General features: G+C 41.4%; 1 protein-coding gene across 1 annotated transcript in view; it reads left to right on the forward strand.

Moving 5' to 3' along the window:
- The window catches only part of poln (polymerase (DNA directed) nu), a 67,909-nt gene extending 58,345 nt beyond the window's left edge, over positions 1 to 9,564 (forward strand). Inside the window, exons 13-18 of the mRNA XM_049569213.1 lie at positions 1,985 to 2,133; positions 7,316 to 7,426; positions 7,675 to 7,753; positions 8,202 to 8,269; positions 8,435 to 8,496; positions 9,478 to 9,564. Of these exons, the coding sequence (XP_049425170.1) occupies positions 1,985 to 2,133; positions 7,316 to 7,426; positions 7,675 to 7,753; positions 8,202 to 8,269; positions 8,435 to 8,496; positions 9,478 to 9,564 (556 nt within the window). The remainder of the gene's footprint in view (positions 1 to 1,984; positions 2,134 to 7,315; positions 7,427 to 7,674; positions 7,754 to 8,201; positions 8,270 to 8,434; positions 8,497 to 9,477) is intronic.
- The last annotated feature ends 3,909 nt before the right edge of the window (positions 9,565 to 13,473 follow it).

The raw sequence follows: 13,473 nt of genomic DNA on the forward strand, positions 1-13,473 counted from the left end.
TGGCTAATTAGCGTCAAGATGGTCTTCTGGTTTCCCTTTTTGAGTAACAAATACAGACAACCACTGTCTGCTGGTGTGGAGAGTTATTTCCTGCTGTAGTCTTTCTCTTTGCGTTGAGCTCATTTGCAACGTTTTGACTGAGACCCAACGCAACAGTCAGCTTTTGTTTTTGCCCATTCTGTGTTGGTTTTGTGTGTCTGGGCCTTTAATATATGTCCACTAAAAGTACTTGTTTTTGCCACTGGCAGACACAGATTGTTATTCTGTATCTGACAACTTATGGAAAGGATCCTTAGAGAGGTAGACCTTTTCGTTAAAGGTCCAGTGTCGAGGATTTAGGGACAAAATTGTGTTCTTACCTTAGAATGAGCAGTTTATAACTGCATATGGGGCAGATCCTCTTCCATGGAGTCTGCCACATTTCTACAGTAGCCTAGAACAGACATATTAAACACTGGATCTAGATAGGGCCATTTGCTTTTCGTTGTGTCACGTGGGCCACCGTAGTTCTTTTACATGCTTGACATAAGGGAGACGTTTCAGTTCTGCAACCTCACTGCGAGATGCCACCAAATCTACACACTGGACCTTTAAACAGTAAGATCCTCTTTTGTTTCACCAAAAACAGCCCCAAGATCGCCATCACCAAACCCACCAGATTCCATTTAAATAAACAGTAATTTTATCATTGTAAACACACCTCATTTAAAGTTGACAGAGACAAAATACAACTCACAGAAACCATCTTAGTTCATCTTTTCACAGTCCAACAATCACCAACTGTGATAAATAAACCCTTAATTCACCCAGTTAGATGTTAAAATGTGTTAGCTCCATACACGCTAAAATTACTGTTTATTTACATAGAGACTGGTGGAATTGGTGATGGTGATTTCTGGGCTGTTGCTGGTTCAACATAAGTGATTTTAACCTTTAACAAAAAAGCCTATTACTGTAGGGATCATTTCCATTATGTTGTCAGACACTAAAAATGACAATCTGAGCCTGTCAGTGGCATTTACAAGCACTTTTATTGGACCTACATGACAGCACAAACATGCTACAACTGGTTTCATCACAGCCAATTTTTGCAGTTGCCAGCTGCAGTGCTCTCGCTCAATAATGGACCAGTTTAATAAACTGTTGTTCCCATTAGTCACTTAGACAGAAACCATGGGAAAATAACATCCAGGTTGAAAACTACCGAAGTTAACAGTTATGGTATAAACCAATTACACCACAATTAAATTAGTCTCTGTGTAGTCTCTGAAATCTGTGCCACAAATTCTTTTCTCTCAGGCTGTTCCTGCATGGAAAACTAGGTCTTTAGTCATTTAATGTTGTATAACAAGAGTTGAAAAATAACCTTGTTTTGTAGTAAACATCTAGAATTAGGTCAGGGCAGTAGATGTTTTTCATGTCAGCCAGGATGGCGTACACCTTGCTCACAAACAAGGACCCGCCATCATGCATAGACAGGTGCTCCATCACCCACAGCAACCTATCACCGGTGACACGCCCCGCACCCCGCTCATCGCCTCCCATTCTCTGGTGTCAGCTTCCTAATCGAAGCGACGTAATGGACTCATTCTTGCAAAATGCCGCGCACAGATCACAGTGGAAGTGATGTTGCACACCACAGTCAGCTTTAATTCAGCTCATCACCATGGTGATCCTCCCATCGGAGACGGCGCCAGGATTTATCTGCCCCGCTCGTCCCACTCTCTCTTTGTCTTGCTGTCCTTCAGTCTGCCTGTCTGTCTCACTCTTTCTCTTTGTTCCTTTTCCCTCTCTCCTCTCTGTCTTTCCATTTTCCTGTCTGTCTTACTTTGATATCTTTGTCTTCATGTCTCTTTTCCTTTTGTCTCTCCCCTCATTCCACAGCAGGAATTTACAGGAGCTGATCGATGACATAGCCCTCTGTAACCTGTGCTGACTGGGAGGTAGACATACAGTCTCACACTAAATTTCCTGGCTGTTTTAGCTGTACTCTGACTCCAGGAGCAGAGATTAATGCATGCCTGGGCTCCACGTCCACTCTGCACTGCTCTGAGTTCATAGTTGATTGGTATCTGATACAGCGATATTTTGTTCAGAACTTGCTGGATGCTGGCAGGCTGAGCAGAGATGATGGTAACAGTGCGGGCTCAGCTGCTGTCAAATTTGTTGGAATTGTATTGGAAAGGGCAACATGAAGGTGAGGTTAGTATCACAGTGTGGGTGTAATGACAGAGAAGGAAGAAAAGAGGAAAAAAGCTGTGGATGTAATGGAGGAAGAAATGTAACAACACAGAAGGAATGGGACAACACTGAGGACAAAAAACAGGAATATTGTGATAGCTTTATTATATAAACTATAATAGATTACTTCATAGCCAGAGCTGCTGTGACCACACTTCTCTGAATGGTCCACACTCGCTGTCCTTGATATTAATAAGAGATAAAGCCACCACACTGGGTAAGCCGGTCCTGTTGTTCTTCATATGACGCGCATTTCATCAATGCTCTTGGGATGAATGCCGTTCCTTCACTTGTAAAGACTGCCTGAGATAAAAAGACAACCAGGATTTTTTTTCTTTTTATAACAACTGGGGGAATCACAGAGATGAAAGTCTTCTGAAGGCCACAGCAGACACAGGGTAGCCTAGATCTGCATAGACATGCAAACACCCCGCTGTGCGAACACTCACACATCCTGGCTCTGACGCTCTGTCAAACTGTCCATGCACATACGCATGCAGATACTTCAACTTGCACACAGTGGAGCTGGCAAAGGCCCGTTATTAATAAAAAGGGATTTGCAGTGTAGCTGCTGCTTCGTCCTCTTATGCTCTGTTGTGGATAATGAGCCGCACAAATGGCGGTAGCACAGCGCTGTGTGCACAACTTCAGTCCAAACACTACACACACACCCAAGATGAGAAAAGTCAACTCCTGTTTTCTGAAATGTCACTTTACCAACATTTTGACATTTTTAATTCAGGGCTCTTGTAATTGCCAATGATTAGTACTAATTTTTCATAATGGGTGCTGAGATATACTCAACATTTATTTTCTAATAACCAAAATGATGTTCAGTGTAATGAACATCAGACTCAACTCAAAGCCCGTAAAGCCCCTTGGTTTCATTAAGTTGTCCAGCTGTAACTTTACTGATTTAGTTCACTGTCGTAGCGTAATGTGCGGCGGCCTAGCAGCTAAAGAGAAGTTGGTAGTGACCCAAAACAGAGCCTAAAAAGACTTAAAGGACTTACATTCACCAGTTCACTAAAAACACAGACTCCAAATGTATGATAACGTTGCTTCGTAATACTTGGACAAGTTTGCCCTATCAGCTTAACAGGGATGATATGTCGTTGTGTTTAGATTTAAATTACACTAATTGCTATTTGGCCTCAGGAGGCAAAGAAGTCATTACGGCAAAATCTAAATTAAAAGTTTGAAGAAACAAAACATTATAAGGTGTAATGACAAGTTTAACACTTCAAAACTAATCTGCTTAATCAGGACTATTTGGATGTAATTTAAATATTTAAATATCACTAAATCACGATTGGTGTATGGAAGGACGTGACTAATTTTTACATAACATAAAATACTAAAGGGCTGATTATAAAAATAGGTTGTCAGGGCCTTTCAAAACTCATTTTGTGATTATTTTTCCTCATTTCTTCAGTAGTTCAAAGCCACCAAAAGTTGATATATGATGCTATGTAACTGTTTACTCGTCCTAGTTTCTAGTGCCGCTGCCCATCATGTGAGCTACCACTGTGTCCATACAAACAGTCTGAGCTGGAAAAACACTGGCCCTCACACCTCTGTGTCACTGACTTAAAAAGCTGCCGATTGTGTGATTCACATACCTGTCCATAGTTGGAATCAACATTTGTGTGACACTGCATAGACCTCACTTCTCCATCATCGGGCCCCAGAACAAAGGTCACATTCCTGGTGAAAAGGTCACACGCATGTGTCATGGGTCAGTTCGCAGTGAGCACACGTTTTTTGTGTTTATTACTGTCCAGTGTGTGCTCATTTCCTATGCATTTTGCTTGTATGTGTGATCGTGTGTGTGTGTGTGTGTGTGCACGTGCGGGTGTGTGTGTGTTCAGGGAAGAGGGTCATTCAGGTTTCATGCCCTGGTTGGCTTTCCCCATAATAAGGGATACTAGAGGGATTTAGCTGTAAAGCCCTCTCCATTGTCCAGCTGGTGGAATGTACTGGTCCACTGTGTGTGAGTGTGTGTGTTGCATACCTGCATTTGAAAATGTGTGTGTTTGTGTATAATGTGCGTATCACGTCACCACACATTCTTGTGTTGCCCTCCAGTGTGTCACTGTACTGGGAATGTGAGGGTGCTTTTTTTTTTCTTTGCCTTTGTACGTGAATCATGTGGATACCAGGTTTTGTGTGTACGTGCGTGTGTGCATGTTGCACCCTTGTGTGTGTGAGAGGGTGGGTGGGCATGTGCTTCATTCATTGTAAACCTGCTGTTACCATGATCACCTATAATGCTGTATCAACAAATGACTTTTCATGAAACTGTTCTCTTCAAATCGCACTCTGTGGCTTTAGTTCTGCTCAGCATGTTGTTGTGGATGAGTCACTTAACTGAAAGGAGTGAGTGTCTCCATCCAGAGACTGATGCTGCACACACAGTTGTACGTCAAAACTCAATTCAGTCTTCAGACAGTTTAGCTACTGTTCTTTAGGGCTGAGTATCCATACTCCATACCTGAAAGCTATTGCCCAAAAACCCCCAGTATCAACTAGTATCAAAACTTCTCCTGTCAAACCATACCTGCATTTGATCCTCTTTATGCCAGGGGTTTGATCTTGGACTATCCCAACTCAGCAAACTTTCTGTTGCTGCAGTCTTCAGAGCCACTCTTCCCCCATCAAGCAGTCAGTTCAATGTCTGCCTGATTAGCATGAGCTACCACAGCAGCAGCGGCTAACATCCGACACCCAGCCGTTAAATGGTCCCAACAAACTCACATCAACACTGAAGAAACTCGACTTGTTGTTAGCACGCTAATGACTGTTCAGTGACGTTAGCCGTGTGATGCTAACAGTTAGCACTGTCACTGTGTGTGTTGGGTTGGATTCTAACCAGCTGTCTCCAGCGTGGGGCTCACACTTCTGCAGCAGCAGCTAACGTTACAACCCATACAGTCTGTGGTGTCTTTGTTGTGGATGACCATGCTCTATTTGTGTGCTTTAAAGAAGTATTTCACTGAAAGATGTCTTTGTCTATGCAGCAGAAAGACGAAAATAATTTTAAAATTAGTGTTACGTGACCAGTGAAAACAGAGAAACAGCTGTGGCATTCGGTTTTCCGTAAAGGTAGGAAACCTACACCTACCCTACCAATAAACGCTCCCACTGGTGGATGACATAAGCTGTGTTCGAAACCATCCACTCACTCACTCACTCACTATTCCCTATTTCGTGTTTACTATATAGTGCACTACATGGGGAACGACTGAACGAGATTTTGGATACTAACTGAAATTTTCTGAGCGTCGTTGCGTCAGTAGCTGCGCCTCATACTCCTGTGACGCAAGTGGACGCGCCAGGCATCATGTAAACAAACCAGGCACTTTGAGGATGATCGAACTGTATGGTGGTTGTACTTTTTGTCAATAAATTGTTGAAATGTCAGCAGTGTGGACGTTTGGTTTTGTCAGCTACGGTTGTGTGTCTGCATTGTGAGCTGTAATAGCCCACGATAGTGCACGAGCTACGAGCTACCTGGCTTGTGCGAGCTAAGTGGCTATTGTTAGCTCGTAAGCTAACGTTACCGGCTACCATCCTATTCGTTTCTTTTCTTTTTGTGTATTAAAATAATGATTCCAGTGATTGTTTGGATGCTGCTGACCCAAGTCCTGCTCCTCAGTCAAAGACGGAGGCGAAGGCAAATGTATTTTAGGTGTTTAAGGCGACTTTTGTTGATTCGCCGATGTCAACTTGTAATTAGCCTAAAAAAATCTAAGCTAACATGCCAGCTGATATAAGCAAACTATTGGCACAGTTAAAGTTCTTCTCCTCTGGCAAAAGACGACCACATTGCATTGTGGTATACTGGAGTAAAATGTAGGGTACTTTGTTTGTTCACTCACATTTGCTGTGCATTTTGGGTATTTTATAGTCCACTATACAGTGAATGAAATTAACCGTGGAGAATTCAAACAACACTACAAAATGGCGAACACACTATATAGTGCACTATATCCGTGATAGGGAGCGATTTCAAACACAGCTATTGTGTGAGCTTGTCTGTTTTGAAGCAGGAAACAATATGGCGTCCGACTGGTGACAAACGATCTCAAAATACACCTAAACAGTAGCTAAAAAATGTTTCTAAATACATTTAAGGCAAGAAATAGGCAACACAGTTACAACATCTTGGTACATATTTAATGAGCACTGCTTAGTTTTACTGTTTGATCTCATTTTCAGTGTTCACTTTCACAATACAGGAAACAGTATGGCCCCCACCTCCTGTTCACAAATTCACTTATCACAGCCAAGCAGAACACTAAAAGATGTTTCTGAGGACATTGTAGGCAATAAATAGGCAATACAGTAACATAATCTTGGTTTGTATTTGATCAGCCCTGCTCTGAAAAGGAAAAGAGGGGTGGGTCTCTCTTTTGATCCACATCTATACTCTTTGTGATCATGGTGGAGGGCATACAAAAATGTGGAAGTACAATGTATAGTTTAAGCAACAGCCCTAGAACCAGTGAAAATCTGCTGGATGACTTGAAATGTTGAAACTGGTGAGATGGAAAGAAGTTTACCATAGTTCATTTACACATACTACTCTCATTATTATGATACAAAGCTGCAAGTAAATAAAAAATGTCTGAAAAAATGATAAACCTGTTATATGTCTTGTGACATATGTCCTGATATTTTATAATAGTTGACCTCTGTATGATTCTAAAGAAAATGAACTCTCTATGTATGATGTTAACTGATTTCACTAAAATGCAACATTTACACAGTTCCTAAATATAATCTCAGTATAACTCTGTGTTTCACATTTAATACAAGACAAGAGAGATTTTATTGTTATCCATCTATATATACAGTGAATCTTGAAGGAGTAGCGTAGCTGCTGGACTGAATGGGTATAAATACTATTTTAAGCTTGGCTGTGTGAGAGATTCAGCCTTCAAGGACAGATTTGCTTGACTGAAGGCATGACTGTACCATGCATGAACTGTGCTCAGAATGATGACTATTGATTATGGAATTTAAACATCTTGCATTTTTGCTTCTTTTTTTTGTTGTTTTTTTTGTTCAGGTTATGTGCTCTCCATCATGGGTCGTCGACGGACCCTCCCTAACATCAACTCCAATGACTGGGGCATCCGCATGCAGGCTGAGAGGCAAGCTGTCAACTTTGTGGTCCAAGGTAAGTTGACCGACAGCTCATTTGCTGTTGTGCAACTTTATTGTTTTTCCTCTGATAATCAGAGAGGTGGCAGTTGTGAGAAATTAGCAGTTTGTGAATAAAGTCAATCATTGTATTGTATTGTTCAGTATTTTACTGTACACCTAATTTAATCATAAATCAGCTTCCGTAGTTTAGTTTTTTAACAACCATCCATTCATCCTGCTGATTGTGTTTATGTGTGTGTGTGTGTGTGTGTGTGTGTGCAGGTTCTGCTGCGGATCTCTGTAAGATGGCCATGATCAGAATCTTTAACCTGGTCTCCTCCTCCAACTCACTTTCTGCCAGGTACAACCACTAGACATGGCCCTATTGACTCAAGATGCTCATATTATGAGCTACTGCTTCCATGTAATATCAAACACTGTCTCCTTCACTACAGCGGCAAAGTACCCACCAGCTCTTCACACTGTAGTTCCTTCTGAATCTGTACAAGCAAAGCATCGCCAAGTTTTATATTTATGAAGAGCAACTGACTGAGTCTGTCATGCCAAAACACTTAAACAACATTCACCACTTTACCAGCCAGCTAAATTTGTAGAGTTGAGGAGTTTTCCCAAATGACTGCTGCTGGTACACGCCAAACACTCTGCTAGAGTAAACACACTTGAAACCAAGAGCCAAAATATACCTGAATTAAATATGTCAGGGTATGTTGGGTGAGCAGGATGAAGAATACGACAGAACTTAGTTGAAGCCTTACGTCTATAAAGAATGAATGTGTCTGTAACTGTAGGCTGGTGGCACAGCTCCACGATGAGCTGCTGTACGAAGTGGAGGACTCCCAGGTGGAACAGTTTGCAGGTGAATTTTCAACCTTCAATATCAGTTGTCAGCTATTTCACTTGACACTAATGAACTGTACCGTGTCAAACCCTTGGCCTTCATTACCTACAATGCAATGACTATGGTCACTATTATTACCATTAATACCTGCATCTACATCCTTGTGCATGTACTCTGGTGCAGCACTGGTGAGGAGCACCATGGAGTCCCTTCAGCACATAGACCATCTGGGAGTCCATCTTAAGGTAAGCTAGGCTGAGACACATGCCACGTCTTTAACTGCCAGAAAAATGCAAGGTCAGGCAACCATAACAAGCACTGTATCATAGCCTACTTACCATAAATCCCGTGTTCAGAGCTGATCTTCTTCCAGATGCTGTTTTTTAAGTGTGTATATCATAGACTGATATTCCATGAAGACAATGGGTTTTAGGGTGCAAAGAAGCAGCATGGGTCGGGGCCTAAATGGAGCCTGAACTTAAAATCATTCAGTGGTGTCAGCTGATGTGTTCAGTCTTTGTTCAGACTGCATGCAAAGACTTTTTTTTTGTTGCCACGGGCTCCAGGCAAATGTAGATGTACATAATAACTACCATACTGCATCACAAGGGAACATGGTCCAAGAAATGGGCTCATGGTTTATTTATAGTGTTAGCTTTACTTGCAAATGCTGTGGTTGAAACACTTTCTTCTTAAGTACAGTGGAAGATATTATGGAGATATTTCACCCATCAACCCACAATTTTAACACAGTGATCCATCTTTTCAGCTTTTTAGTGTGTAATTATAGAACACAACACAATAAATATTCATAATAAATTAACAAGCCTAAGCAAAAGAAGCATGTTTCATTTCCTATGCATCTATGCTTGTATGCGTGATCGTGTGTGTGTGTGTGTATGTGTGGGGGTGTATGTGTGTGTGATTTCATCCAAATTTCTCCAAATTTAATTTCCAGAAGCTTCATGGAGAAGGTAACTGCTTTTTCGATAATACAAATATTTACTCAGTGGATTACTGACTCATAAAATATGGACAACAAGCCACAGGGCAACAGATCTATTTAACATAAGTATTTTGTAACGATTTTTCATCAGCTTTGTGGCTGTTTTTCTGTCAGGCAGCAGTTAGGTGATTGGAGTAGGCCGCTGAGAAGGACATCTACACATGTATGCTGACACACTGACACCCTTCCCTTTTCGTGTGTGTGTGTGTGTGTTTTCCAGGTCCCCCTGAAGGTGGCAGTCTCCAGTGGCAAGTCTTGGGGATCCATGTCTGAGCTTAACATCCCTCCAGCGTCTCCTTCTCTCTGAGTGCTTCCTCCTCCCTCCCTTATTTTTGCTCTCTCCATCTCCCCGCCCTTTTGCCTCTTCCACTACCACGCTGCTGTATTTAATACACTTCTCTTGCTCTGCTCCCTCGCACTCCCTCTTGGTATGTTCTCATATTTCTGCCTCCGAGTTTCTCTCTCTCATCGTCTTTCTCTTTCGCTCAGTCTGTCCCTCCCTCTCTCTTCGCTTGTCCTGCATCCACATTGCCATGGAAACCAGGCAGCTGCAGCTCCTTCCAGCTCCCAGCTCTTGCTTTCACTCCATCCGTATCCGGGGGCAACGGCAGGAGCCACAGACTGGATCACTCTCCTCCATCCTGCAAAAAAAAAAAAGATTCCTTGTCCTCCTCCTCTCCTCCTCCGTTTTCACACTCTCTTGTTAAGACCAACGCTGTTTTCTCTGCCTTGTTGCCAAGGTGAATCTTTGAGAGAGTGCTTGGTATTTATTGGTTCATAAAATTTGTTGTTGATATGGTTTTTAAAAAGGCGTAACGGTTGAGCTACACATGCAATATGGTATGCTGTGTTCAATAGAAAACCTCCTTGTATCTATTGTTTTTACGCTTTGTTCATGTTGAATAAATCTTGCTGAGAAGTGTCTCTGAAAGGTTCCCTCCTCATAAACCCAATGACCTTTCTCAGCCAGTTTCATCTCCACTTGCAGGATTTTTCTATGTAGACTACACACCAATCCCTAATTAATTCTTCAAACTAATTTGCGTGTTACATTTTAGGACAATGTAAAGCCGATGCTTTTATTAACTGAAGTGTAGAAAAACAGAAGCAGCATAATAAGGTTGAATTTCAACAAACGTTACAAATGAGTTCAAGTCATTGTTTCCTGATATTATTCCTGTCACCCTTAATTGTCAGTGTTGATTTAAGAGGGAAATTTCAGACGGAAAAGAGCAATCGAAAGTTTAGAAAAAGTCCATTGTCTTTAGCAGATATTTTAGCATTTTAATGATGTGATATTTTCAGGGGCGCTTTCTCTAATGAGCTTCATCTCTGCTGGTTGCATTCAGCTGATTCAAAGCAGATGATCTAATTTTGCTCAGCCGTGTGCATCCAGCGCCTCGCTTCTCTCCAGCTCATCTTTTATCCGCTCACTTGGCTCTAGCCCACTCTCCCCTTTGTCTTGTTCGTGCCTCTGTCACACACACATTCCTTGAATGCTCGTACACAAGCATACACACACACTTGAGAAACACACACGCCCACTTTTTTTTTTATCCACACAGCCACCATGAATACACTCACATACAGTCACCAGCTTCCAGGCACACTGACCGAGTTTCCTTGTCTCTGGCAGCCACAGCGAGACTCTTTTGGCCCCCTTTTGTACTGTCCTCCAATTAAGACCCTTAAAGCCTACAAAATGGGTCTAGGTAGAACCATACACTTTGTGACATTTCAACAAAGCCTAACCCCTATTACCTATTTAAAATGTCACCTCATTTTGGCTGCTAATTATTGCAGTTGTCACTTTTTCGGTGGGTACAAAGGTGGCATGTGGGATACCCAGCAGATCTGCCAACACTTTGTCTTGTCATGCATTTACATTCCTCTAGTTTCACTTCTTTTTCAGAGGACCAGCCCTCCACTTCTCCGGTTGAACCCACTGACTGACAGGAATGTGTTCTCCATGTGCTGATGTGAGGGAAGCTTTTCTCACCAGGTCAGTATGAGCAGTTCAATGCCAGAGCAACGGACAGTGTTATGGAAATCTGCCCCTCTATTCTCTCATTGTTCTGTGGTTTAAGGGTGCACGGCCTTCCCCCCTTTGAGAGGGGAGCGTGAGACTGTGAAAATGTGCAATGTGCAAATTCTAGAGGGCACTCTACTCTTATGAAGTAGAGGTGTTCGAAGTAGGTATGGAGGTAAAACCAAAACTAATAAAGATGTTTTTAAAGGCTTTCTAAACTCCTCTATTTGTGTTCTGCTTAGTGGTAGTACATCATATAAGGGATAGAATAGTTAGTACAAACTGCCTATTAATATTCCTCATTACTAAATTTAAAAAAAAAAAAAAAAAAGCATGATGGAGAATAAGGACTGGACAATACTATTTTATGGCAGGTTGTGATAAAAAATAGAAGAAGATATACTTTATTAATTCCTGAGGGGAAATTCAGTTATACAAAATACACAGTACTTGTATGAGGGCATCCTTTCAATAATTTACCATCAGACATGACTATGCTAAAATCATCAAGCTACTGTGAGCGAGCTTTTGAGAACACCATAAATGTTGTTTTCTGAGCTATCAAACTAATTTGAAACTCAGCAGAGCAGTTTCCAATGATTGATATTCTGTCTGAAGCTCTTGTACCACCTGAACTGTGGAGAGGCATGTGTATAGATGACAGTGTCATCAGCATATAAGTGTATTTTAGCTTGAATGTCCTTACCAAGCAGCAATCTTCGAAGCTGAAACCAGCACAGAAGTGCCAAAAACTGCAGTTCTTTGAATAGCCACTTGAAGAACTTTGAGTGACAGGCTGTCAGCTGATAGTGTCCTCGGATTCTCAGTGAGATCTACCCCTCACTCCCCCACAGCTCCAGCCTCTCGTTCAAATATGGTCACTTCTTGCTTCAAGTAAAACAAGATGGTGACTACTGAAATGCCGGACTCCATGCTTCAAAACAGGAGACCACAAACTAATTGGCAACATCACAGTAGCTACTTCTGTTATTTTACAGTCTATGGTCCTTACACAAATCATTTATAATTTATAATATTGTGTTCAGCAGTTAAAAGAGACTGCTGGGCAGCCAACAATAAAAGAGACTCTGCAAAGACAGACAGCATACACACCAACTTCAAAGACCGCAAAAGATCTTAATCAAGCATCGGCATATTTCATATCGAATCGAATATAAGTAATCAAGACTCTGAGAACTCCTGATCTAAGATTTTGTTTGGAATTGTTCTAAAATGGTCTGTTGAGCTGTTAAGTTGGTTGGTTGCTTTTAATGTACAACAGGTTTTGACAGATCTGGGGAAAACTGCATTTTCCTACGATGCAAAAGATGTAAAGTTAGAAACTTTAAAATCCATTGTTGAATTTAAGGGCATCATAAAGAATAAGGTGATCGAGGCATGTAGCCTTAAGAAGCCATTATGTTAAATAGGTGTTCTTCTGTTTCATTGTGAATTTCTGTATATCATGTTGGATATGTTGTACTTTAATATGTTGTAATTTTGCACGGCTGCTACCTTGGGCAGGTCTCACTTGTGAAAGAAATTTTGATCTCAATCATGAGATTTCCTGGCAATATGAAGTAGGTGATTGGCCCCATTTCAAATGGTTGAAAATCCTGGCTGTTAAGATTTCTACCAAATTTGAATCCTACTTGTTTTTTATTAACTAAATTTAAGGTGTAGTGATTCCAGTATGTTTTAGTGCCATTTGAAGAGTCTTAAGCATATTTTGATGAATATCAGGATTATATTGTGAATAAGACTTATTTTGGAGAGGGTAATTGTGACATACCTGATGGAGAATCACTGTATGTTGACCTTTATTCTTTTTCTTGAACATTAGTATCACTTCAAAGGTGTGAATGAGGGTATGATTATGCTCATTTAACTTGAGTGATGCCTTCGCTTCAATGACCTGTGCTCTTAACAGGAGCCGAGTGTCCCTCTGAAGACTCCAGTTGTCAAGGGCAACAGCATGAGCTTCCCCTCGCTGCCATGGCGACTGTGAGATGTGTAAGTAGACACTGCAGCACATATCCTCGCGGCCGTGATTGCTGACACTTGTATGAAATCTGATTGTTATCTCAAATGATTCTCAGTGTGCATCATTTCCCCTCTCTGCTCTGCTCTGCTCTCTTGGCAAAAAAAAAAAAATCAGATCACTTTTGCGACATATAAAAGCTTAAT

The sequence above is a fragment of the Epinephelus fuscoguttatus genome, linkage group LG23 (genome assembly GCF_011397635.1).
Source record: "Epinephelus fuscoguttatus linkage group LG23, E.fuscoguttatus.final_Chr_v1".
NCBI classification, from domain to species: domain Eukaryota; kingdom Metazoa; phylum Chordata; class Actinopteri; order Perciformes; family Serranidae; genus Epinephelus; species Epinephelus fuscoguttatus.